We start from the raw sequence: 27,374 nt of genomic DNA, 5'->3' as shown, positions 1-27,374 counted from the left end.
GCCTTAGGCTAGTCCTATGACTGACTGACTTTTCCTTTGCTGTGCTAAAAATGCCATGACCAAAGCAACTTAGAGAAGACAGGGTTCACTTCCAGGACAAGGATCAGAAGAGTCCATGATGTCAGAGCAGAGGTAGGGCAGCCCAAACAGGAGGCTGAGAGCTTGTACTCCCTCCTCCTTGGTGGAGAATGGGGCTTATTTTAGCTCATAACTCCAAGTTGCTGCAGGCATGAGACAGAGAGAAAAGTCAAAATAGCTCTCAAAGCCAGCCTCCAGTGACATACCCCTGAAGCCTCCTCCCCAAACAGCATCTCCAAGTGGAGACTAAGGATTGCGGTGCCCAAGACATCTCATTCACATCACCACAACCTCTCTGTTGTGGGTTGGCATAATCGCATCACATTCCAACTGGACTTTCTGAAAAGATGTGTGTGAGCCCTAAGGTGTCCTGAACACATGAGTAGGCGCTAGTGGAGGTTCTCTACAGAGAAAAACTCCTGAGCTGCCAGTGGTCTCAGTAAAAAGTCAAAGCCAGCCTCAGAGTTCATAACTGTAACTCTGATCTCTCAACCAGAGTTGATAATAAATGCAATAATTTTCATAAATAAATTTCAATTCAAAAATATCATTTAGAGCTGGTGTGATGGTTCATCAGTTCAGAGTACGTGTTATTCTTTCAGAGGACCAAGTTCATTCCCAACCCTCACACAGTGGCTCATAAATGCTGCTAACACCAGTTCCAGGTGATCTAATACTCTCTCATCTGACGTGTGAGGGCGCCAGGCATGCATGGGGTACACATGCATACATGCAGGTAAAACATGCAAAAAATTAAAACAGTATTCAGTTGGACGTGAAAAATAAAATGAATTCTATAAATGTGTGCTCTAAACTTCTGCTTTCGAATCATGTCAACAGTTTCTAAAAGGATTCTCAACAGTGGTTCTAAACCTTTTGTTACATAGCAGTGAGTTAACATTATACATTGAAAGTTTCAAATCCCTCATGGCAGTGCTTGTTCGTATGTTCCATAACTGGTGTGTGGGTAGGTGTGTACACACAGGATTGGAAAGTTATAATAATCTAGACACGTTTTAGAGAATATCGGATCAAAACATTTTTATTTTATACATTATTTTGGGTCTTGCCAACCCAGAATTTTGGAGTAGAGCCTAAACATGCCTTTATGTTTTTGGAGGAAAGTAGTAAACAGTATAAGAATCACTCGAGATACAGAGTGGTCAGTGTGGATGTGCATTCTCTTCCTAGTGTGCGCTCTCACACGTGCTCATCTGTCCCCTCCACCCTAGAGGTTGCTGACAGTGTACCTCAGACTTCTCAACAGCTGGGCCTGAAAACATCCATTTTGAGGGTCACGGTTACAGTATGTTCAAGTATTTTTAGAATCACCACCAATGTCATAAAGTTTTTCTCATTGTTACTTTCTTTAACTACATATTTTTGTTTGTGCATTTTTCCCATTTCTTTGGTCTTACATCAGAGTATAAAAACTTGTGATACATAGGGCAGAATAGATATATTTGTTTTTGTAGTACAGTTTTTGTTTCTGTTGCTGTTTAATTTTTCTTGTATTATGGAGTATTTTTACTTTTGAATCTAGGGTAGGAGTTTTTCAGACTGTTGCCTTGACTTCATGGTGATGACATAGTCAGCTTTATGTCAGGGCTGCTCTAAGTCAGGTCTCTATTTGTATTCGCCATGCTGTGGTTTTGTAATTGTTGTATCTGACACACATTTTAATACTTGGAACGTAGTAGATGACTGTTAAGTGAATTTGTTTGTTTTCCTATCTCCAGATGTGCCCCTGTTTACAGACAAATGAGAAATGAACACACACAGTTGTTCGTGGATAATACAACCAGCATACTGGAAAACAAACTGTATCCATTTAGTGTCAGTTTAGACAGCAAGCATATTGAGGAGCAGTTGCACCAGGTTTGCAGAGAGGAAGAATTTTAGACAGAATTTAGCTGTTGGAATGGTGGGCCAGAAGAGGTGTTCAGCCTGGGATGAAGTTTGTGCCGAACAAACACACAGACAACCTGAAGGGCGCCATCCTGGTTCTGGTTTTGTTATGTTTGGGTTTTGTTTTTTGTTTGTTTTGGTTTTTGAGGGACAGGGTTTCTCTGTGTAGCCCTGGCTGTCCTGGAATTCACTCTGTAGACCAGGCTGGCCTCCAATGTGTAGATCTGCCTGCCTCTGCCTCCAAAGTGCTAAGGTTGAAGGGGTGGGCCAGCACTGCTTGGTGACCATCCTGTTTCTAGTGCTTTCTATGTTCTTGGGGCTTTTGATACCTTAGACATTCTGTGAAAGAATCACATAGGTACTGGGCTGAGTTAAGCCAAACAGTCATTTGACTAGTGACACTAGTTACCAGTGTCCTAGGGCCTGTGTATGTGACAAACATGATAACTGTAGATGTGCCTCACCTATGTGGGAAGTTAGATGGTAGAGGGGTCTCATTTGATAACATTAACTGCATGTGGCTTATAGCCTATCTGACTATACTGTTAATTGCTTAAGCAGCTTCGCCATTTTTTACATCATTGATAAGAAACCTTACTTTTCATTACAGAAAGGTGCCCAATTCCCTATTATAGAGATCTGCTTCCACAGGCATCATTGTAATTTGTCTAAGAGATGCCTAATATTTAATCTCTGCCTTTAAATATTGATCAAAGGAATCAGCCATATTCCATGTCCTCTTGTCTCTGAACAAAGGCATCTACATATCCTTAAGTAAAGTTACTAAAACAGTGTTGCTATGCCAGGGAACTCCCTCAGGTGTGGGGGTTGGCCTCTTAAGGAATTTGAGAGGATATTGAAGTAGAGTTTGTAAGTGTGTAGTCATTGTCACTTTCCTGTTCTCTCAGCTCTAGTAAATACTGTCATCTATGAGCAATACTTGATGTTTTGTTACATTTACTTTCCCCCTATAAAAAGAAATGATTATAGTTGTACAAAATATTACATACCACATCTGTATGTATTGTATCAAATAGTGTACACTGTTTTATGTAATAGTTCCTGATGCTACTGGGAGTTTTGGCAGTTCAATCAAGAACGCACCACCTTATGACTTAGGGGAACTCTAAACTAACATAGTCATATTACGCTATCTCAGAAATAACTAGCTGTCAATAAAAATAGTCTAAGAGAGAAAGTAGTGTGTTGTTATATTAAATGATTTGCTGGCATAAAAGAGTTTTCATATTTATAGTATTATATATGAGTTAATCTAAGATTTTAAATTATGTGAAAATACATGTCCTCAGAGTAGTTATGAAGTTATAAATTATACTTCAACTTACTTTTTAAACCGTATCAAGATTGTTGCAATATTGTGTGCAGTGGCATTCAATTTCGAGTTGCTGTAGGAAAATAGGATGGTCATTACAGAGACACACGTGAGACTGGCTTCAGAGTTAGAGGAAGGACGACGGGGCTTTGCATAGGACTTAAGTTGCACTCCTTGGGGTTAGAGTCTATTGCTACAGCTAGTATAGAGCTGCCTCAGGAGATGCTGGGTTCTCCTTGAGCTGCACAGAAGAGCGGAAGTGAAGTCTGCTGTTGCAGGGCCCTTTCCTGATCACTGAAGAGAATGCGTCTAATAATGTGTGCGTGTGTGTGTGTGTGTGTGTGTGTGTGTGTGTGTGTGTGTGTAATTTTGTTCATATTATTGTATTTGTCTGGCATTCCAGAATAACCAAGTAGATTCCATATCGATAATTATTATCATAATATTAAATACTTTATATAGGAGCTGGTCTTTTAAGTTGTTCAGTCCAGTCCACAGATCTTGCCATTATTTCTAAATTCCCAATTATCGGCCATTCCTTGGGATACATGAAAATCTGAATACATGTCAGCAGCTCCACTCTTTTTATAAAAAAAAAATTATTTATTTTATGAATATGAGTACACTGTAGCTGTCTTCACACGCCAGAAGAGGGCATCAGATCCCATTACAGATGGTTGTGAGCCACCATGTGGTTGCTGGGAATTGAACTCAGGACCTCTGGAAGAGCAGTCAGTGCTCTTAACCACTGAGTCATCTCTCCAGCCCCCAGCAGCTCCACTCTTAACCACTGTAGTGAAGTTACTATTAGCATTTACCTCAATTATGATAACAGATTCTTTCTGACCTTTGTACGTTCTCTTGACTCTGCTCTCATATAGCAAGCAGTGTGATCTCATTAAGATGAAATTCCCATCCTATTCTGCCACGTGTCCTTGCCTCCAGGACCATGTAGGATGCAGTTGCCTATTGCTCTTTCGACGTCGTTTCACTGGCTTCATAGGTACTGAGCACGCACCCATGGGGCCCTTTTGATTTCTGTACCTACTTTCAGCTCCACATACCCCAAACTTCATCACCCAGTTAAAGTTTTAGTCAGATGTTGCTTTTGCAGTGAAGTCCATCCTGGACGTAGTTCTTCAAAGTTCAAGTCTTGAGTTTTTCCTGACTTCTTGCTTCTTTTGTTTATGTAAAGTGTGTGTATCATCCTCAGCTCTACTGTATATACATTTTTATAATACTATTTTCTCCTACCCTCTCCCTCTTGGAGGCAAACTTTCCATATGCCAATATTTGTGTCTGATTGGGCATTTCACTAATACCTGGTCATATTTATATAGCTGATGTTTGCTGGGGGTAACTGTATGAATTGTCCACTGTGGCTCTATACTGTTCCAGCTGTGCAGATGTGATCTATAACGTTATAAAGATGAAATTCCTATACAGTATGGTTGTCATCCTCAGAGTATGTAATTTATTTTTCAGAGTTTTCAGGATGCTGTCATCTTCACCACAGTCTGAGAACATCTTAAAATGCCTTTAAGCATCTTAAAAAACAGCCCTCAGTTAGTCACAGTCAGTCTCCATTCATCACTTTGAACTTCCTCCACCCTTCATCACCACTCCTTCTTATCTCTATCCACACTCATTCTGGATGCGTCTTCAAGGATAATAGGGGCTATAGTGACTGGTGGCTTTGACTATATATTTGCCAAGATTTTTCCTGTTGTAATCTGTACTACATGGTTTGCAGCCAAATTATATTCCACTGACTAGATATGCACTAGTCTTTTTAATGTTACATATTAATACTTTTTGGTATTGCTTCTAAATACCTAACAAATGTGTGGTTTGTAAGAATACTCTGGTGTGCCTTGTATTGGTTGCTTTTCTGTTACTGTGAGAAAACACAATGGCAGATGTGCCTTACAGAGAAGAGTGTGTCTGAATTTGTGATTCCAGAGAGCTTGAGTTCATGATGATGGGGACAGTGTGGTGGCAGGAGCAGAGGGCTAAAAGCTCACATCTGAACCTCAGGCATGAAACAGATTAACCTGGAAGTAGGTGAGGCCTTTTAATCTCAGATCCATCCACAATGACACACTTCCTCCATGGAGGCTACATCACCTAAATCTTCCCCAGATAGTGTCACCACCTGGGGACCAGGTATTCAAATGCCAGAGACTCCAGGGGCATTCTCATTTAACCCTCATCACCAGCTTTCTCCTTGATACTATACTTTGAAGCATAGAAGTTTATCGTTATCACTTCAGGTTATCTGGGTTTGATTGCTGTGGTTCCCATCATGTTTTAGAAATCAACTCTTAATCCAAACTCAATATTTATTCCTATGTTGTTTGAAAGGTCTGCAGTATCATGAACTCAAGCTCTCTGGAATCACAAGCTCAGACACACTCTTCTCTGTAAGGCACATCTGCCATTGTGTTTTCTCACAGTAACAGAAAAGCAACCAATACAAGGCACATCAGAGTATTCTTAAATTTAGGTCACTTTGAGTAAATATTTGTGTTTGTGAGGTAGATAACTAGTTCTTTTGAGAATGAATATGTCATTATACATGGATGTCATGTTGTCCTAGAATTATTAAAAAGACTGTCACACCAACATTCTATTCCATTGTATTACCCCAAAACCATTGTCAAAATTTGGCTATAAATTTGAAGGTTTACCTCTAGACTTTTCTGGTTTAATTCTATTCCAATTCATCACTGTCGCTTCCTATCTGCTGTGGTCAGAAGCCTGTAACATAGATAGATTCTTTTTAACTGTATTCACCTTGCCCAGGCTGTGTTACTCATTGAGAGCTTCATAATTACAGTTTTCTGGAAAGCTGATTCCTTGGGAAAAGCTTTCAGGAAAGACATATAACTTCTTAAATGCTGAAGTTGGTGGTTTTTATTTGCCTTCTTGGAGCTATAAATGTCAGAGTTTGCACTCATGGTTTTCCTTTCCTGTCTTCAGTCTTCTTGGCTCTCCGAGTTGTCCACTTTGGATTCTTATTTTCCTCTTCAGGAGCTCTTTGGAGCCCCAGTGGAATTTGGAGAGCCAGGTAATTATTTGCACATTAGCATGGCTTGGTGTGTGGCTTAAGCCCTGCATGGACTTAGTGCTTGACACCATTGTGTATGGGGGCTAAAGGTAATAAAGTCAGCTGGCGGCTGGAATGCCTTATTGGAACACACAGGTACTGTTCATGGCAGGCTTTTAATTTAGGAAGCTAAGCTCCTGATCTTAGAGGTTTGAAATTCCATTGCTAGATCAGGAGAACAGAAAATGATTATCACTGATACTATGCAAAGGTGGATAGGCAAACCTTTCATTGGCTTGCTCTTCCTAGTGAACCGACTGCCTGTGGGTAATTCCTAAAACACAAAATTAACTTAATCCTTCAACTCACAGTGGCACATTCGTATTGATCTCTCCAAGTTGCTCTCAAAATACTGCTTTCCTATCTGTTTAACACTACACTCGGGGCCTTTTAAGACACACTTCAGTTGAGTAGTGAACATTTTTTCAGAGTAACAAAATGAAATGATGGATTATCCTGGGCTTGCTGCCGGGACTGTTAATGCAACATTTATGTACTGGCAGTGTGGTAGAAAGGCATCTCAGCTAGGGTTTTACTGCTGTGACAGAACACCTTGACCAAAATCAAGTTGGGGAGGAAAGGGTTTAATAATCTCATAACTTGTAGTCAGTCATCCAGAGAAGTCAGGCAGTCAAGGCAGGACAGAAGAACAGACCATGGGGCTGGGGATTTAGCTCAGTGGTAGAGCGCTTACCTAGGAAGCGCAAGGCCCTGGGTTCGGTCCCCAGCTCCGAAAAAAAGAACCAAAAAAAAAAAAAAAAAAAGAAGAACAGACCATGAAGAAACACTGCTTACTGACTTGCTAATTGTTATTTGTATATCATACTTTGTTATGAACCCAGGGGTGACCAGCATACCCATGTGCAGGGCTCTCTCAGCAGTCATTAATCCAGTTCGTACCCCTCAGACTTGCTAGTGTCCCAGTTTTCTCAATTAAGATTCTCTCTTCCCAGATAGTTCTAGGTTTGTGTCAAGTTGGCAAAACCAACCAACACAGAATGCTCGTAATACGATCTGTTATGCCTTCCAGTCAGTTTCCTTCCAGGTTTTCACCCTTGGTCTAGTAAATGAGTAGATATAGCCAAACAAGCCAGCAAACAGTAACTTTTCTTCTTCCAGATAGTCTGTGACAACTGTCCTCCACACAGTCCAGATAGTCCGTGACAAATGTCCCCTGTGCACTCCACACAGTGATTCAGAAGAGGGAAACACAGCTCTGTTCTTTGTTTAAGGACGAGATATTACAACATTCTGCCTGTAACTTTACGGATCTATCAGCAGTATCAGCAAATAAGTCTTTTCATAAATCATGTTATGCTGGGAACATGTATGTGTTGGTTACATCAAATAAAATGAAAGTACTCTGTGTGTGTGTGTGTGTGTGTGTGTGTGTGTCTAAAGGGATTTTACATGTAAAGGACTAGGCAGCTCTTTTGAGGAAAAGATAGTCAATTTGAGATATTAGTGAATAGTCATTTAGGCTTTGGGAGGACTGGAAAAGCAATAGAAAAGCTTTATAGGAGAGGGTGTGCCCGGGGATGCAGGAGAGGGTGTGCCCGGGGATGCAGGAGAGAGCCAACTGGCCAGAGCTGAAGTGAAGATGAGGTTGACAGTGAAGTAAGGTCAACCCTGCATCATGCTATGGGGCCACAATCTGGGCTGTGTATTCTATCCTAGCAAGGAAGGGAAGATGCTCGATGGTTTTTAAGTAAAGGCTACTTTTTATGTGCCTTGGACTGAGTCTTTAATTAGAGATATTAGCTTTTATTCGGATTAATTGGTGAAGTTGCGTTTTCTTTAGAGCACTGAAACATGAGTGTGCTTAGTGCTTGCATGGAGCATTAGTTACGACAGAAGGCTTATTTTCTTTAGAGGCCCCAGAAGATGTAGATGCTGCTGGTTCTACGTGTGGACGCTGGAGTTAAAGTTGGAGATATAGGATTAAGTTGCCTCTTGTTTTGCCATTGTTTCTGGTTTTGTTTATAAACATCATGGGCCATTTTAATCATAACAACTAATAAATACTTTTCTCTCTGACTTGAGGGTTCTGTTTTATAGAAACCACTGAAGAATATATAAACTCTACTTCTCTATGACTACATATGATCTCTAACTTCAGGAGTTGGTATAGTAAAAAGCTATATTAAAGAAACATCAGAAATGGAGATATATCAAATGAGAGAAACTGTTTAACAAAAATTTGTAAACTTATAAGTAGTAACATTTTGAAACAGGTGAATACATTTGAGATTATTTTACAGTATTTTAGTAAGATTAATAAATCTTTTATTAAATATTTTCTCTTTATATTTTTTCTAGATTTAATCACTTGTTTGGATACTGTATCTAATTTTTTGGAACCTGAGTTCAGGTATGAACTTGTGTGTGTGTATGTGTGTGTGTGTGTGTGTGTGTGTGTGTATGTGGTGTGTTTCAGCACACCTCTTCATTCTCGTTCTTTTATAATGCATGGTAGTGTGTAAAGCATGACACATACACAATCATTGGTTAAAACTCCAGTCAAACAGTACTTACTTAAAGTCATCCAGTTGCCTTGTTTAAATTGACTTTAGCTGAAGGATTACATCTCAAAAACAGAAGCATAATTTTTATTTTGTTTATTGTTTCTATGAAGATGTATGTAAGACAGGGTCTCACTGTGTAGCCCAATTGGCTCAGAACTCGAGATCCTCTTACCTCTGTGTCCCAAGTGCTGTGGTTCTTGGTAAATTCTTCTGAAGATAGAAGGGCTCAGTCTCTTAAATCTGGCAAGACTGCTCCTAGAGTACAGAAACTATTCTTTCTAAATTTTATCTTAATATTTTTATCCTTTAAAGGATAGTGTGTGTGTGTGTGTGTGTGTGTGTGTGTGTGTGTGTGTGTGTGTAATAGCCATCCACTACTACCTTCCTTTGAACTCCCCTGGTATCTCCCAACTTCCTGGCCTCATGTATGAGTGGCCATCACTGGGGCACAAGCAGTGGCCATTCCCTCGAGGTGAGTAACTCCCTCTCTCAGCCATAATCAACTGTTCTTCAGATAGAGGAGCTTGGGGCTCAGAATCTTTAGTTTTCTTTTCAAATAAATAGGTGATACATACATACATACATATATACATACATACATACATACATACATACATACATGATAGTTATGTAGATAGATAGATACATAGACAGACAGACAGATGGCATAGGCTGTAAGAGCATTCTTAGTGTTCTTCCTCAGCACCTCCCAGCAATATCTCTGCTTTATGCCTTTATCTTGTGCTTAGACAAGAATTGACTTCTTGATTTCCCATTTCCCATCTTTTATATTTGGGGGTGGGGGCTGGGGAGGGGAGTTTCAAGACACGCTTCTTCTTTGTAGTCCTTGCTATCCTAGCACGTACTTTGTGAACCAGGCTAGTCCCAAACTCAGAAATCCACCTACCTCTACCTCCCAAGTGCCAGCATTAAAGGCATATGCCACCATGCCTGGCCCCATTTCTAATCTCGCTGGCTTTCTTCTGTTAGTCACACTCCTGGCATTTCATTTTCTAAAATGCAAGTCTGGTTTTTCTGCTTAAAACTGTTTAAAATGCTTTATTTAAAAAAAAAAAAAAGCCGTGCATATTCCCCACCCGAGTTTCCAGTGTCTTTGACAAGTAACCCTTAGGACTTCCCTGCCGTCTTGACTTCATACACGGTGTTTAAACTGCTCCCAGGACAATTTGCATAGATCTCCTTTATCCCTCACTGCTTAGCAGAATGCTCTCATATTTTCAATGCTCTTCTCAATAATTTCTGCCATGACTGTGCTCCCCTAAAGAATGTTTCAAGAATGGTTCCCAGGGCTAGGGAGAGGCTCGGTTCGTAGAGCTGTCAGTCTCCCAGACCTCACATAAAAGGCCAGGCGTGGCAGCACACTTCTATACTCCCCGTGCTGGGGAGGTAGATAGAGGAGGACCCCTGGAGCTCAGGGCCAGCCAGCCTGGCCTAGTTGATGCGTTTATTCTTCTTTATTTATTTAGCATATGTGCCTCCAGAAGACGGCACCAGATCTCACTGAAGATGCTCGTGAGCCACCATGTGGGTTCTGGGATTTGAACTCAGGACCTGGAGAAGAGCAGTCAGTGCTTTTAACCTCTGAGCCACCTCTCCAGCCCCGAGTTTGAATTCTAGGTTCAGGGAAAGAACCTGTCTCCAAAAAATAAATTGAAGAAATCCTGAGAAATGTACCTGACACTGACTCCATCCTCTACATACAAATGAACATGCATTCATGCACACACAGACATGTGTGCACATAGAAGATTGTTATTTCTGTGGAAAACATGCCACTTTCAGTGTTGTTCAGTGTGTTCTGGGCACCATGGTGGAAGGGTTACCTGGGCTCCCTCTGGTTTCCAGCACTGTCATCACCAGGCACATCCAAGCTCTCGTCACCCTTTCGGGAGCTTCCTTCCGCTCATGACTCTTTCTTTCCTAGAAGCCAGAAAACCTCTAATAAAAGTTCCTCATCAGGTTGTGCCTGTAAGCTGTCCTGGTCCTTTACTGATTTCCAGTTTTCATCTAGAAGTCTATCCCCTACTTCATAGCCCACACGACTTCTGCAGGATCTGGACCCTAATCCTCTAACCTTCCTGTACTCAACTGCACTTCAGGAACACCAAACCCCTGTCTGGGGCCACGATCTTCCTAGCTTCCAGTGTGCAGATCCCATCACTGACTTACCTCAGCGATACCCACTAGCTCAAATAAGCTGTGCCAAGCTTGGGTTAAGAGGAGCCCAGCTTCATGACTCGAGTGCACAGTTCTTTTACTTTTCCTGTCTGTAAAATGGGAGTAGTAATAATAAAAGTAACCCCCATGTGGGATTCTTGTGTGGATTACCTGAAACACTTGGGGTTCTGCCCCGTACATAGCACATTTGCTAAATGTATGTGTTTTGTTAAAAATAATAATTCTTCCAGTTATCTTAAAATCCCCTTCCCCACCCCAGATATCTGTGTGAGAGTGGCTAAATGTTTTCTTCCACCACTATATTTATTTAGGTGACAGGGCTATGTTTATTTAGTTAGCATTAAGTCACAGGCTTCATCAGGTAACACGGTGGACATAGAAACCTGTGAGACGTGGTGACTAGGTCTGACAGTAGAAAGATGTCTGCTGTTCATGGTGAAGTAAAATAAGGAATTGTAGATTTCAAGAACATTTCTTGTCAGTATGTTCAAAGTGTGTGGGTAGAAAAGTCAATATGGACTATTTAACAAGGCGTGGCTCCATGCCGTGCTGAGGCTGTGCTCTGTGTGCTGAAAGGAAGCCTGTATGAAGTGTATGCGGTCCTTCCTGGCGTATTTTCCTGCAGAAAATGAGCATTCTGTAATCATGCACTTGTTTTCATTCTTAGTAAGTACTGCCCAGCTGGCTGTCTGCTGCCTTTTGCTGAAATATCTGGAACGATTCCTCATGGATATAGAGATGTAAGTTGAATACAAATGTACTTAGCTGTGTGGATACTGTTATTTTAAACTTCGAAACCCTTAGGGTGCCACCTGGTTGTCCCAAGATGAATATGCATTATGTGTCTCTGTCTTTTCATATATGTTTCATATCTTTATAGTAAAACTAACTTCTGCTATAAATGTGTTTTGTTACAAGAACCTATGTTTCTGAGACCTGATAATTGTTTGAGAAAAAATAAGTATCTTGCTTATGATTAATCAATCAGGAGAAAGATTCACTTACCTTTTTTGTTTGTTGTTTGCTTTTTCAAGTCTTCACCGCTGTGTATGGCTGGAATCCATGCAGGAGTAGTGTCAGATGTGCTGGGTGGCCAAATCAGCGTTGTGATTAGCAAAGGCACCCCATATTACGAAAGTTCTTTGGCCAACAATGTCACTTCCATGGTGTAAGTACAAATACTCTTTGTAGTAAGCATGCTGGTTTCTTTTATATAATTATTTGCACATCCTTTCATTCTTTTCTGTGTTTTACCTTTTAGAGAGAGTTTGGGGGCTTGTACCATTTTCTTTCATATATAAAAAAGTATACATTTTTCAGCATTGTAAGTAAACCAGAAGTGGCTTCAAGTTGACAGTAGGCCATGTGCCGATACTGTACCATCTTATGTACATTTGCTGGTTTCTTATCTGTCAGGGAGTATGGGATGTCAGAACTGGGCCCACAGATATCAAGGCACACCTACTGTTCGTAGGTTTCTGGTGGAATCCAAGATGGGAGTGGTGATGTATGCCTGCAACCCCCAGGCTTAGGCCACAGAAGCAAGAGGATGGGGAGTTCACAATCCAGCTGAGCTATTTAGTGATTTCAAGGCCAGGGAAGATTGTGAGAGAGACCCTGTCTCAAACAAAATAAAAAAACAAAAAACAAAAAACTTCCTCTTGTAACTGAATGTTGTGTTAAGGGCAGAGGATAACTGAGCTCCCACCGGGTCTCTGGGTGTCTTAAGTGTTCTAAGGTCCTTCACAGGCAGGTTCTGTTGTCTGACCCTTCCTCTTCCTCAGCTCACTCACAGACAGGCCGATTTGTTCCGAGGGAGATGCAGTCTCTTTGTCAGTAGCCGGCTCTGGTGTGTTTACCAGGAGACTCAAGTCTCACCTCATCCTCTGAAAACACAGCTATCTCTCCATGTGTTTTCACAGTAGTAAAAAAGAAAAAATCATGGATCTGTTTAATGAAAAAGCAGAAAGTAAGACTTAAAGGTTACACTGACAACTGTACAATTGTGGGTGAACCTAGGGGACAGGCTTGCAGAAAAGCTCTTCATGGTAATTTCACAGGTTGTTCTACTTGGAAGTACTTTTTGTTGTTGATGGTTTTTTGTTTATTTGTTTCATGCATATCATTGTCTGACTTGTAGCCATGGGGTCTTAGCCCTTTAGACAGAAGAAGAAATTGAAGTTTCACTGCGATGAATATGAGGAACATGCTAATTGAATATCACATGAGGCCCTTTCTCTCTTTCAGGGGATACTTATCTACGAGTCTGTTTACATTTAAGACAAGTGGTAAGCCTTCCATGGACTTGGGCCACCATCTTTGCAGAATCACTAATGCTGTACTGAGCGCCACCAGGCACCCAGTGACTGCTGAGTTGTTTATTCTTTCTCCTTTGCTTTTCAAGAACACCATAAGTAAAATAGAGATCCAGTTATGTAAAGAACAGACTAAATCAGAAGTTCACTATCCACAGGGGAGTTATAAGCAAGTACATGGTCCCTTTGAAAGCAGGATTTGCACTTATCTGAAGAGAGAATTCTTTGCACTGGCCTGAAGCTTGAAGTCAGACAGGGATGGCTTACTGAGGACAAAGCAAAACCTACAGAAGTCCAGGGGGAAGTTGCCTTCTACTCTGCTAGGCCTCACAGAGACAGGATAGTTTATCTCCATAGACTAACAGCTAATGCTTGTAAATATGTCTAGTCTATGACCCTCAAATCCATGGTTTTCATACCTACAGATTGGAAAGATACAGATGAAATCTTGTTTCTGTACTATGTAGATTTTTTTCCACGTTGTTTCCCCCCAAGCAATATGGTGTATGTATATCACACACACACACACACACACACACACACACACACACACACACACACACACACACACACATTTCCTTTAGCATTGTAAGTATCTCAGAGATGACTTAGTATTGACAGATAGCATGCTGCGTGCCAGTGCTATCCTGGTCCTGGTTTATATCAAAGATTCTAGCATTTGTAGGTTTTAGTATCTGCCAGGAAGCATGGGATGTCATGGAAGTGGACCCCCACAGACAACAAGGGACAACTGCATGTTTGTAGGTTTCTGGTTGGACACAAAGGCAAAGGCCCAAGAAGCAGTTACTTAACTGTCCAATCGGAAGTTTGCAGGAAGCACTGTTTTAGAGATTTCAAACTCACCTCTAGGAACCGAATTGATTTTCCTCTCTACTGCAGGTTGCTATGGGACTCTAGGGATGGAGTCAGGTGTGATCGCCGATCCCCAGATAACAGCATCATCTGTACTGGAGTGGACTGACCACATGGGGCAGGAGAACAGCTGGAAACCCGAGAAGGCCAGGCTGAGAAAACCGGGGCCTCCCTGGGCTGCTTTTGCCACTGATGAGCATCAGTGGCTGCAAATTGACCTTAATAAGGAGAAGAAGATAACAGGTTAAGAGACTCGGCTCTCTGCAGCTCTGCTAGCACTGATTTTATTTGGAAACCCCATGGCAGCTGAAATTTTCGGAAATTAGGTCACTGAAAATTATATAGCTTCAGTTTTCTTCGCGGGTATTAACGTTGCTTTTTAATTCTTTTTAAAATTCTTCCAAAAGAGGAATTTGTATTTAATTTTTAATAATTCTAGTTTCATATGATCTTTTTAAGATAGAATTTCAGTAAAATGACCTTTGAGACTTGAAATCTTACAGTTATTAAGAAATTTATAGTTAAGGAGAATATATTTTAAATGCTACAAGTAACTCGTATTCCACATGTGCTGAGTATAAATTTAGCTTAGGTAAACTTATCAGTGATTGGGATAATTACAATTGGTTTAGATATATTTGATCAAAGATTGATTTTTGCCTACTAGCCGTCATGCTTAATGTGCATTCCCAGGAATCATTCTTAGTAATTGAAACGTATCTTCTAATGGTATGAATCCAGGCTCCAAAAGCCCAGTAGTGCATGTGTCCTCGTTGCCCCATCTCGCCAAAGGAGCAAAGCCAGGGGTTAGCAACTGTTGTACTGAAGCTGCCCACAAAGGTGGAAACAAGCCATAGACAGAAATGCTTGCAGGGTGAAGCATACATAGGTGTGTATGGCTGACTTGGGACTCTGAACCTCTGCACTAATGAGAAGAACTCTGTTCTGCAGGCATCGTAACCACTGGATCTACCCTGATAGAGCACAATTACTATGTGTCTGCCTACAGAGTTCTGTACAGTGACGATGGGCAGAAATGGACTGTGTACAGAGAGCCTGGTGCGGCTCAGGACAAGGTAGAGTGATCCTGTAATGTTAAATGGCATGCTGTCTCACCCTGCTCTCTGCTGGCTATTTCAGGTACCGCGTGTTACTGTCTTCACAGTCTTAAGTAGGCTTAGAAAACTGTCGGTGATTCTAGGTCTATGTGATTGTACTAGTACCGCTTATAATTGTTTCTGAATTATTATCCAAGTATTTTGGCTGCTAAAGTAAGAACTTCTTTTTTTTTTTTTTTTTCGGAGCTGGGGACCGAACCCAGGGCCTTGCGCTTGCTAGGCAAGCGCTCTGCCACTGAGCTAAATCCCCAACCCCAAGTAAGAACTTCTAAATCGTTACATCCAACTCCTTGTCTTTATAACATCTACCAAATGATGAAGCCTAAGGAGAAAGGGAGGCAGAGTGAAAGCTGAAGTACAGGAAAGATAGAAAGGCCGTGTAAGATCGCCTCACAGGTTTCTGTGCCAGTAAAAATCTCTTTTTCCTATGTGCAGAATTCCCATAATTTCCAGTGACACAACCCTTTTGTCTTAGCAAAATACTGTGGAGACACTGGAACTGGACAAGCAGGGACAACATGGGACAGTAGTGGAAATGGGTCACAGGGGTGTTTGTCCCATCCCCAGGTTCCTGCTTGATCCTTGAGAGAATCTTAAAGTGGGGGAGCCTCTGTCCCCAGGGAAGATGGGTGCTGTGTGCAGTGGGAGCTGACAGCCTTTTCTCTCAGTGGACGTGTAGTGCTTTCCTTCAGAGACTTACCCAGCACACTTGTTATTTCATAATCTACTCACAGGACTGCACGACAGCCCTGCTGCTCTCTTCTTGTTCTTTCATTAAAATCTTTTCTTCTCGCCATGAGGTTCTATGGAGGCATTTGGGCTCGTTTGGTTTGGTTTCATTTTTGTGGGGGTTTTTGGTTTGGTTTGGTCTGTCTTTCCGTTGTTTGTTCTTCTGCACTGTCCAATCTTTCAATCTCATTGTTACCTCCAATGCTGTATTTTTCCCTTCTTCATATTTACCTTGGATTTTAGGTTTTCCTTTCATATATTATTTCACAGGTATATGAACGTGGAGCGTGTAACGCCTAGTGTGCTCTTCCAGTAACTCCACACACTTCTCCGTGCCAGCCACTATGCCATTGAGTGCTTCTGGATGTTTTTATCATCATTAAGCCTTTATGTGTATACATACAAAGCTTTATTCTGGGATACAATTAAGCACCAGGAAAACATTTTCTTGTGCGCATTGCTAGGCAGGGATGAGCAGCTTTGGGTTCTAACTCCCCACTAAGGCGGCGTCCCACATATCATGAAATCTACTTGTATGTGCTGATGATGTAGTGTTTTGAAGCCTGTGTGTCATAAGCTTCTCCTCTCTTCGCAGGGTTCTTTTCCTGACTCTAAGTTGCTGAGGACTTAGGGGAAATCCCTGCAGAGCCCAGTAACCTTGCTGTAGTCCATCCATCCATTCCCGCTGCCACTCATTCTGTTCCTTTCCTGTCCTTATTCTCCTAAGCTCTACCCCCGAAAACCTAGGTGTCGGTTGACCTCGTGCTCTCTGGCTCTTCGTGCTGCAGCAGATGGCCCAGACTAGCGGGTTCTCTGGAGTGTGGGATGGATACTTTTGCCCTGTGACCTGGAAATTCACCAGTCCGCACTGATAAGCAGAGCTTGCTTTCTCTGGTTCCCTACTCTGGTTCTGGCCCTCTGCTGCCTGTTGCCCAGTGTCTTGAGAATTACTCCAGCATGCACTTTCCCAGTTCTTGAGTTGTTTATGGCTGAGGTCCAGCTTCTCTCTCAGTTACTGACAGAAGAGGAAGTCTCTGAACTGAATGAAATAGCACATTTCTTCGCACTGAAATTTGTCCATCTGTTCACGTCTCGGGTAACTTGTATTTGTTTTGACACATCTTCTAGTTCTGCACATACACACAGAGCCTAAATTTGATTTCATTTCCAGAAAGCATAATCAATATCCTAAACTTTCATAATTTATTGCTTTCTAATATTACACTGTCTTTGTGTTCAGAGGCGGATGAAAGAGAATGTATGTACTTTTTTTTTTTAATTTTTCCTAAGGATGTCTCAGAAACCTCCCTGTGGACAGATTCTCAGTAAATGTTGTTAGGGTCTCATGTAGCCTAGTGTGAACTGTGTAGTTAGGATGACCTTGAACTTGTGACTCTGAAGCTGACTTCATTACAGATATGCTCCACCATACCCCATTCTATGAGGTGATGGGGATAGAACTTAGAGCTTTGTGCACATAAGCAAGCAGCCTGCCAACTGGGCTACAGCCCCAGCCTTGGCCAATAATTGTGTCCTGGAATGATGCTTCAGTTAGTTCCTTCTCACTGGTAACGAAACTGTAAGCACTGACCTTTATTCTATTTCAGAGCAGTATCTAAGGAAAGCATAGAAGGTTATAGAAAGGGAGATTATTTTAGGTTTAGAGCGACCATTATTGAAAATAAAAGATCTTAATGTATCTTCGAGCATGTATAATCTAGTTACATGCGGATGGGCCAAGGAGAAAGAGCTATCATACTTGGGGATGACTTAAGTCCAGTATATACATGTTCTCACTTTAGCTAATAGAACAGATGTGGCTAATTTGGCTCCAGGGGAAAGCCAGGCCCTGCTTAACTCAGTGCAGCCCTGCCATTAAGTCAACTCAGCTCCTGCTGCTGGCCACACACTGTCACTCTGTGGGCACTTTCTGTGCCCTGCCTTGAAGACCACTTATGGCAAGTACATGAAAATACCCTATAAATAAGGGCTGACTGAGGAGAAAACACATGCACTTGAAAGGGTTGAGGTCATGAGTCGATCACTTTTAATTATGTTTTTACTTAAAGATTGTTTTTATAATGCATTTGTACCTGTTTAGTTAGCAGTCCTTAAATCAAAGACAGAAAGTGTTTCAGGATTTTTGCTACTTCACATAAGCAACAAGTGTTGAAACTGGGATTGTGGTGTTGAGGCATGCCATAATGTAGTTGGTCCAGCAGGGGGAGGTATTGGCCTGCTTGCATTCTCTAGTCTGTCCATGGCCAGCCCATTGAGAGATGGATTCCAAAATGCACATGCGCATCTTGACCAGTCCTTTGTGTAATGGCTCTTCTCCACTTTAAATATAAAAGTTTAAGTAATTGATATTTAACAACCCCAGGGACTGGGATCGATAGTTTATTGATACAGTAAACTGACACTGTAATTGAAACTTCTCCCATATTGCCAGGTTAGAGCTCCTGTTCGGTTCTTAAGCTGTCCTAACATTTTTATAGTTAGTGTTTCCATCATGTACGTTCCAGTGTAAAATGTGCAGCTTCTTAATAACTGCTTTTCAAAATGATAATGGAGTCGTTTTCTGAGAAGTCTGTTCTGTCGCCATACTTTATAGATGCTGTTGAACATGCTTAGGTGGGGCAGTCCAGTTCTGGCCTCTTTTTGATGTAAAATACCAATTTTTGTTATTTTTTAAAGATATTTCAAGGAAACAAAGATTATCACAAGGATGTTCGTAATAACTTTTTGCCACCAATTATTGCACGTTTCATTAGAGTGAACCCTGTCCAGTGGCAACAGAAAATTGCCATGAAAGTGGAATTGCTGGGATGTCAGTTCACTCTGAAAGGTAAAGAGCCAGCGAGTAACAGTGTCCTCACCACTTCCCTGTAATGTCCTCCTTACGACACACAGCAGTCACACACAGGGCACACTGTGACACTTCAGTGCATGGATGCATCTCTGTCACTTGGGTAGATACCACTTCTTTGTGTTTGACCCCTTTCAGAGTCCTCTCTCTAGTAGGAATTGCTCATTTGTTTGCCTGTTAAAAAGTTGCCATCAGAATGGTTTCAAAATACAAATGAGAAGAAGGCAGCAGCCTTCTTGTGAGACAGTGATTATGATGGCTTTCCCGTTCTAGTCTTGGAGACTTAAGATGAGCTTCTGAGTACTGACATGCATGCACGAGGACGAGAGCAGCAACCGTAGCTTGGGGAACTTCGATTTGGAATTCATTAAAAACTAGAATAAATTCACTTAATATTTTGTAACATTTTAATGCTATTTACTTGTGCCTAACATAGTTGGCTCTCCATACATTCTCATTAAAAAGAATTGAATATGGCACATATTAAGTTATAGCTATAGCACTGAACAGCATTTGATCCCCAATAGTCGTCTAAGGTTACTTATTAATTATTTAATTATCTAAAAGATTGAAAAATCTTATTAAAGCTGAAAAATCTTCATTTTTCTACCTTTAATGCAAAGTATAATTATCCATCTGGATTTTGAGATTTAAAATTGCTCTGTAGAATTAAGCAATTTAGGAAATGTTAACCATTTAACATTGCTCTTTTTAAACTAATTTTTTAAAAGCAAAATGTATAAACGTTTCTAAACCATTTTTTAAGGTCGCCTTCCAAAGCTTACTCAGCCTCCCCCACCTCGGAACAGCAATAACCTCAAAAACACTACAGTTCATCCCAAACTAGGTAATGGTATGCCTACTTTTAATATGAGAGTTTGATATGCCTTGGATTTATGACATGTCCTATAACTATATTTAAAACATAAAATTGGACTTTCCTAATCAAATATTAATGATTAAAAGTAAAGATTTCTTCAAACTTTTTTCAAGGTCGTGCCCCTAAATTTACTCAAGCACTCCAACCACGAAGTAGGAATGACCTTCCTCTGCTGCCGGCCCAGACAACTGCCACTCCTGATGTCAAAAACACGACTGTGACTCCCAGTGTGACCAAAGGTAGGCACATGAGGCACGAACACTCTTACCTGGTGTGGTTCCTGTTCTCAGTTAAGAGTTTCCAGCCCACTGACTTCATCTGTATTTTTCCAGCTCATCCAAAATAAATAAATATATAAGCCTCTGTCCTCAGGGAAAGCCTGTGGGAACCTTAGTCTGTTCTCAGAAATACGAAGACCTGAGGCTTCACCGGTGCGCTGGGTCGTCCTCTAGGCCTCTTCTTATGGTCCCATCAGCTAAGTACATGAGTCTCGAGTTCAGAAAGATCACTTCTGAAAATTATTAAGCTGCAGAAGCAAACAAGCTTTTTTAACCCACGTTATATATTAATTTACTAAAGGGGAAAGTTGGTAGAGAAGAACAAAAAACACTGTTTAAAATATTCTTCAATTAACATACTTGTTTCTTAAATAACCTCTGCTTCTTATACATTTGTAATTTTCTTATCTGATTATTCAGACATCAGAGTTACTTCTAAATTGCATTACAGTGATAAGTACAGTGTTAAAATCGTACAAATCATCATTCTTTTTGCTTGTTGAAAAAAAAACTTTCAGTTAAGTTCAGAAAATGTCACTGTCACAGGAGAATTAGCAATCAGTGCTAACATGAGAAAATGCTCGTTTGCAGCAGGGTGCAGAAAAGCAAGCGTTACCAGGGAAATGCTAGTCCCCATCTCAGTGAAGGAGAGCAGCTCTCTAGTACGGTTTTCTTACAGAATGAGGAGACAGCAGAGCAGGCAAGCTGTAAACATTCAAGGCTATAGAGTCTGGGAGCTAAAGAGCAGGAAAGGAGAAGGTTGGCAAACAGGGTCAGCCACTGTGTGGGAGAGAAGGGCATCAAAGAGTGAAAACCAGAAGCTCCCCATGGGGGTGGGGGAGTGGGGGTGAAGGGGAACATCGGACACCTAGCATACCCTAAAAGAGAGGACTAGGGAAAGCATGCTTCCCTGCTAGGCTGCTGTGGTACGTGTTTCAGAGGACACTGGATTGATGCTAGGCTCTTACATCCTTGCACAAAGGGTTGTACCAGAGACACAGAGTTAGAAATAGACAGTTTATGAAGAATTGTTGAGCTGAAGGAGAGCTTCGAAACTCTTAGGCCACACGGTCCTTTTATAGGACGTCTAACTGCACCCACACGCCAATCTCTATTTCATAGGCTTTGCTCACGCCTTCTCTCCTTGTATGTGAAATCCAGTGGGAAAGCATCGGCTCTTCATGTGATCTGGCTTCTTTCTTTCATCTTGGTCTTTCCATCCCCAGTCACTACTCTCCTGCCACTAGAGGGCGCTTCATCGACAGTAACTCCCACCCTCAGTTTAATAATTAAATTCATTTTCTAAAAGTTAATATAAATTCAGATAGTTCTCTCCAGCTTTTCATACATGAGCTTCTTTTCTGTTCTTCTCTTCCTCATGATATAGAAGACGCTAGAGAGAAACAAGAGTACTCAAAGCAAAAGCACCCCAGCTTTGGGGTAGTAGAATATAGACTACCCTTTCTGCGGTTTTGGGGGTGTTTGTTTGTTTCCAAATCTAAGCTGAATTGTTTATGTTTACACATGGACACCAGAGGACAACCTCAGGTGTGTTCCTCGGGCAACATCTATCTTTTCTATAAGATAGGATCTCTTTCTAGCCTGGAACTTGCCCACCAAGCTATGTTAGTGCCTCCAGATCTGCCTGTGTCTGCATCCACCATACTGGGTTAAAGCACATGCCACACTTGCAGCGTGTGTGTGTGTGTGTGTGTGTGTGTGTGTGTGTTTAACATGGACTTTAGAGTCTGAATTCAAGATCTTGTAATTAAAACGCAGCTACACTACTAGCTCCTGAGTCTAGGCAATTGTCTTAAATCCCAAATGTCTGACATTTAATCAAACTAGCCATATAAACCTTGACTGTTTCCTGCCACTGTAAAAGGAAGGAAGGGAGGGAGGGAGGGAGGGAGGGAGGGAGGGAGGGAGGGAGGGAGGGAGGAAAAGGCAGGCAGGCAGGCAGGCAGGCAGGCAGGCAGGCAAGCAGGCAGGCAGGCAGGCAGGCATATTTGTTTCTGATTCTGAGTGCTTCCTGGCCTCAGTCATTTTTCCTCCTGCTCCCCCTCCTCCATTTAATTGCATGGAGAAAGTCCTGTCACGGTCAGATGTGTGATGGCACTCTGGCAGATGCCCCCAGTGAATTCTTCTGTTCTCTACTAACACTATTATAAATGCTCCCCATATTCTCAAACACTTGACCAAGAGACTGTCACTCACTCTCCATTTCTCCACCTTTACAAAGTGGAAACCATAGAGAGGAAAATCCCTTTCGGGGAGCCTACAGACTTCTCTCTCCTCTGTCCCAGGCATTGGTAAAGGAAGTCTCTGTGCTGCCCACAGTGAATCTCTTCCCTTGTAGCCTAGCACCCATGCATCCACTTCTCAGCTCCCTGATGTTATTGCCCATCTTCTGCCTGTCACTCTCTTCTGTCGTAACTGCTTCCTCTCTCGGATACAATCGTAGTGAAGGAGGTGCTATCTGTGCGTTAGACAGCACCGTGCCTGGCTGTGAGCCCTCTGACATTTGCTGCTCTATTCTGCTCGTTGGCAGGATTGTGAGGTCAAGGAAGGAATTACTATTTCAAGTAACTTGGGGCAGACCACTTTCTGTGGAATGAGATGAGGATAGACCCATAGAACTTGAAGTCTAACCCCAGCGCTGTGTGTATTCTATTTATGCACAGATGGCTTTTTGGGCTTGGCTGCACCGTTACCTGGCCATATCTGTAAATTTTGTCATGATGTGATAACATCATTCTCAGTTGGTGGCTTCTCTCATCTGTAGGGAACAGAGCACAGCTCACTTTTCCCTCTCCTCACTGAATCTTCAGCGTCCTTCTGGTTTTCACTCTTCTGCAGAAAGTGGAGTGAGCTTCTTTAAAGATAGACTTTTGATTATCTTGAAGTCTCCCCAAAATAAATTCTCAATATAGAATTGTAGCCTTTAATAGTTCCTATGCATATTAACACAAAATACCCATCATATATAGATGTAGATACAGATATATTTATATCCCATCAACAAACCTATTTTTTTGCTGTACTCTCGATTCTTCTTTCAAACGGCTGCCAGTGTCATCAGCAAATGTAGCACCTTGTTTTCATTTTAATGACAGTTCTTTGCAGCTGAGGTGTACTTGTACTTCTTGATGGATTTATTCGTAGGTGACTGTGAACTTATTATATTTCATTTTTGGCCTGTGATGTCTTACAGCATACACTTTACTATGTATATATAAGATGCTTTCCAGTTCACCATTCGTCTTTAACTTGGTGCCTTCTGGTGATTTAAAACACACTGCTTTTGTCAGGCAGTGGTGGCGCACGCCTTTAATCCCAGCACTAGGAGTCAGAGGTGGGTGGATCTGCAAGTTTGAGGCCAGCTTGGGCTGTAACCTGAGCTACACTGTCTACAAGCAGAAACTACCCTGTCTTGAAAAACCAAAACTGAACAAAGCCAAGCCAAACCTTACCCTGCTGCCAAAGGTGTGCAGAGGCAGAGGTGGAGTGAGCGAGCGGCATGCTGAGTGCACGGCCCACTGGTCTGTGCACACTTAGGTCTCCCTGTTGTGGCCAACTCTGTTTCATAAGTGATATGAAGATATTCTCTGAGAGGCAAAGTGTTGCGCTATGTTAACCACTTCTCTGTCGTGATGTCTGCTATGCTGTTAATGTGGTCGTTCTTTTTCATGGTTTCAGATGTTGCACTGGCCGCCGTTCTGGTTCCTGTGCTGGTCATGGCCCTCACCACACTCATCCTCATTCTAGTGTGTGCTTGGCATTGGAGAAACAGGTCAGTACCCCGCTTGCTTACATGAGTGACTGGGAGAGGGGTGCGGGGATAGGAAGCAGAGCCTAAATATATAAAATAATGGAAGAACAGCACATTTCACCTGTTAGGATAGTCACTAGAATAAAATCAGGGTTCTCCTTCAGCTCCACGGAGAGTTACTATGGCGGTGCTGTCTGAGCTTGGGTCAGGGACGGCTTTCTGGGAAAGAGAAATGTAAGTTTTAGTCTATAGATTAGAAAATTAAGCAGACTAGCTATATTATTAGATGCCTATGGAAAGGGCTAGGATTTGTGAAATATGGTTCTGGTGACTAAAAAAAGAGTGGAAAAGAGGCGCCCGGATGAATTTGGAGATAGTTTAGTCAAACAGTACAACCATGTGGTTCTACAAAAGGCATGCACTTTACAGCAATGCCACAAGGATGCATGACCAAGCGAAGGAAGAAGCCATGGCATCCTGGAGTAATGATGTCTCTGGCTTTTGTACTCTGACTAGTAGCAATGCCATGAGTTAAGAGAACATCAGAAGGGATAGGTTTGTTAGAGAAAGAAGATGACTTACATGTTCACTGTTCAATAAGAATCATACTTAAATACTTGGCTGTTACTTTATGCCAACTGTTGACCCATGTGCTATAGGCTGTAGCAGCTAGAGGATCTGCACATCCTAGCAGCAACCAGCTTGAGCTCTTTCTGAAAGATACACTTGTGATAGTATAGATGAATCATAAGCTATGTGTATCCTCATTTATAAAGCAGAATCTTTCTTGTTGGCTGTAAACACTAACTTTAGTCAGGTTACATTTGCATGATTGTATCCGCGGCCTTTTGTTTGGTAAGTTTTCTATGTAAAAGGCTGTGTGTAAATAGTAATTCTTGTTTGTTGTTTTTATAACATAGATAGATAGATAGATAGATAGATAGATAGATAGATAGATAGATAGATAGATAGATAATTGATTTTATATGCGGCTCCGCTACATGTACACCTACATGCCAGAAGAGGGCATCAAATCCCTTTATAGATGGTTGTGATCCACTGTGGTCACTGGGCATTGAACTCAGACCATCTGGAAGAGCAGCTAGTACTCTTAACTGCTAAGCCATCTCTCCAGCCCTATAATATAAATTTTTTTATTAATTAAGGATTGCATAATTACATCTTGATCATACTCAAGCTGAACCACTCTTCTGGGATCCATCCCTTCCCACAATTTCATACCCATCCAATTTTGTGTCTTCACCTGTCCAACTTACTCAGTATTTATGTACGCTTGGGTGTGTGGCCATCCACTGGAGTCAGTTCTACCTGCCAGGAGCCACACCCTTGAAGAAAACTAATTACTTCTTCCTCTTGAGGTAGCTGTTCATTATCAGCCACTCCTCAGATAGCTGGAGCTCCATGAACACTTCCCTGCTGGGTGATGGGTTTTTTGTCTTGATCTCTACATTTATGTGCCGTGTATTTAGGTACACAAATGCCATGTTGCGTGTGTGCAGATTAGAGGACAGCTTGCAGGAGTCTGTTCTCTCCTTTCACCCTGTGAGTTCTAGGGGTCAAACGCAGGTCCTCAGACTCGATGGCAAGTCCCTTTACCGATGGAACCATCTCACCACCCAAGTGAGATTGGCACGTGTGTGTAAGGAAGTGTCCTTTCACTGCTGGGTTCCTTTAGTAAAAGAATCCAGGTAGGTTGTAATTCTTAACACAGAGTATTTTCTCCTAGGAGGACAAATCAGGGCTCTGAGGTGGAGGGAGTAGGGAGGAGGATTCCTGTTCATTGTACTTGTGCCTCCTCTTGCTCATAGATGGATGTAGGTCCTTCCAGGCCTGGAGGTGCATTCTCCTCCCCCGCCACTTGTCACTGCTAGTTGTGACATCGTTGTTTGCTGGGGTGATGGGGTGAGGACATGGATACAATGAAGAGCATGGGAAGCTCAAGACTTTTCTGTACTGAAGTACCACATGGCTCCTGACCACTCACTCACTGGTGTTTATGTTGCCCTTTGGGAGGGTTTTAAGAGGATTCACTGTTTTCTAACTTTATTTTCAGAAAGAAAAAAGCCGAAGGCACCTATGATTTACCCCACTGGGATCGGGCAGGTAACTTGTGGATTTCACTTCTCTCTTCAGTCCGAGAGAAATCTCTCCTCTCCTGTATAATGGTGGATGAAATATGGTCCTTAGTGACTCCTCAGATAGAAGTTACCATGCTGTCCTGGGGCTAGAGAGATGGCTTAGCACTTGAGAGCTCTGGCTACGTTTACAGAGAACCTGGGTTCAATTCCCAGCACCTACATGGCAGCTCACAATTCTCTGTAACTCCACTTCCAGGGTCTCTGACACTCACACAGACATACACAGACAACACTATTATTGCACATAAAATAAAAATGAATAAATCATGTTTAAAAATTAATGTTCCACCATCTGGTTCATAGGTAATAAAAGGAAAAATGTAAACACAATTATCTTTTCCTCTGGATAGATGGTCTTTTCCAGTAATTATTTGTCATGAGGAGACCAGACTCCCATGTGGTCTGTGTAAGCACCACATAAGAAAGAGGCACAGATCAGGGTCCCAGGACTGTACACGTATGAGACTCTGGTGATCAGCAGTCCAGCACATTCAGAACCTTGAGGCCCTTGGTCATTTGAATTGCTGAACATCCCCTTCCTAGTCTTCCAACCAGGGGAGAGGATGATGCCATAACCAGAGTATAGTGGGGTACAGCCTAGGGAGGGCTAACTAACAAATGTTGGCGGTTTTGAGAAAACCCCTTTAAAAACTCTCAGGTGACACTGACATGTATTCGTAGTGACTTGTTTCTGCATGAGTATTAGGTAGAGACTTGTACCGTGGGCTGCTCTGCACTGAACATTCTCTCAGTGCAAAGTCACCTGCAGAGGGAGGCTGATTTCTGTAGCTTTGGTCTCTGTCTATAAGTAATACGTGCTCCCTGGCTTCCAATCGCAATGAAGGCTGGTGGAAAGGAGTGAAGCAGCTTCTCCCTGCCAAATCGGTGGAACACGAGGAGACGCCAGTGCGCTACAGCAACAGTGAAGTTAGTCACCTGAGCCCGAGGGAAGTCACGACAGTGCTGCAAGCTGATTCTGCAGGTAAGAGTACAGAGCCCTGTGTGCCAGGCCGGAGGACACACTGCTGCTGCTTCCAAGCACTTTAGGATTTACAGTATATTTGATCTCTCTTGTATGCTAATGATAATCTGTGTCCTGGGACTAGAAAAATGGCCCAGCACTTAAGCGTACTGTGGCTCTTGCAGAGGACCTAAGTTCCATGCCATCATTTTGGTGTTGACGCAACCTTAAAAGTGTGTCATCTGTTTTCATGAGTGTCCCATCGTGT

General features: G+C 42.0%; 1 protein-coding gene and 1 long non-coding RNA gene across 5 annotated transcripts in view; one reads left to right on the top strand and one right to left on the bottom strand.

Moving 5' to 3' along the window:
- Dcbld2 (discoidin, CUB and LCCL domain containing 2) overlaps positions 1-27,374 on the top strand; it is a 54,423-nt gene that overhangs the window by 26,286 nt on the left and 763 nt on the right. Inside the window, exons 4-15 of one of the 2 annotated variants that reach the window (NM_130419.2) lie at positions 8,748-8,799; positions 11,820-11,892; positions 12,187-12,320; positions 13,400-13,440; positions 14,368-14,583; positions 15,292-15,416; positions 18,885-19,035; positions 19,823-19,903; positions 20,050-20,175; positions 23,914-24,007; positions 26,061-26,110; positions 26,990-27,127. In NM_130419.2, the coding sequence (NP_569103.2) occupies positions 8,748-8,799; positions 11,820-11,892; positions 12,187-12,320; positions 13,400-13,440; positions 14,368-14,583; positions 15,292-15,416; positions 18,885-19,035; positions 19,823-19,903; positions 20,050-20,175; positions 23,914-24,007; positions 26,061-26,110; positions 26,990-27,127 (1,281 nt within the window). Of the gene's footprint in view, positions 1-8,747; positions 8,800-11,819; positions 11,893-12,186; positions 12,321-13,399; positions 13,441-14,367; positions 14,584-15,291; positions 15,417-18,884; positions 19,036-19,822; positions 19,904-20,049; positions 20,176-23,913; positions 24,008-26,060; positions 26,111-26,989; positions 27,128-27,374 lie in introns of those variants that run through there. The other variant, XM_039087921.2, reaches the window with a different exon arrangement.
- Positions 7,086-26,991, bottom strand: LOC120095647 (uncharacterized). Of its 3 annotated transcripts, none has more exons than XR_010056110.1 (3): positions 24,108-26,991; positions 12,158-20,462; positions 7,086-10,894 (listed from the first exon to the last, which is right to left on the bottom strand). It is a non-coding gene; the product is annotated as an uncharacterized LOC120095647 (long non-coding RNA). The 3 variants fall into 3 exon arrangements; XR_010056109.1 differs by having other exon boundaries at positions 7,086-13,099; positions 14,332-20,462; XR_010056108.1 differs by having other exon boundaries at positions 7,086-20,462.

Source organism: Rattus norvegicus, chromosome 11, assembly GCF_036323735.1.
Source record: "Rattus norvegicus strain BN/NHsdMcwi chromosome 11, GRCr8, whole genome shotgun sequence".
Lineage (NCBI taxonomy): Eukaryota > Metazoa > Chordata > Mammalia > Rodentia > Muridae > Rattus > Rattus norvegicus.
This window is presented reverse-complemented; position numbering and strand designations above follow the sequence as displayed.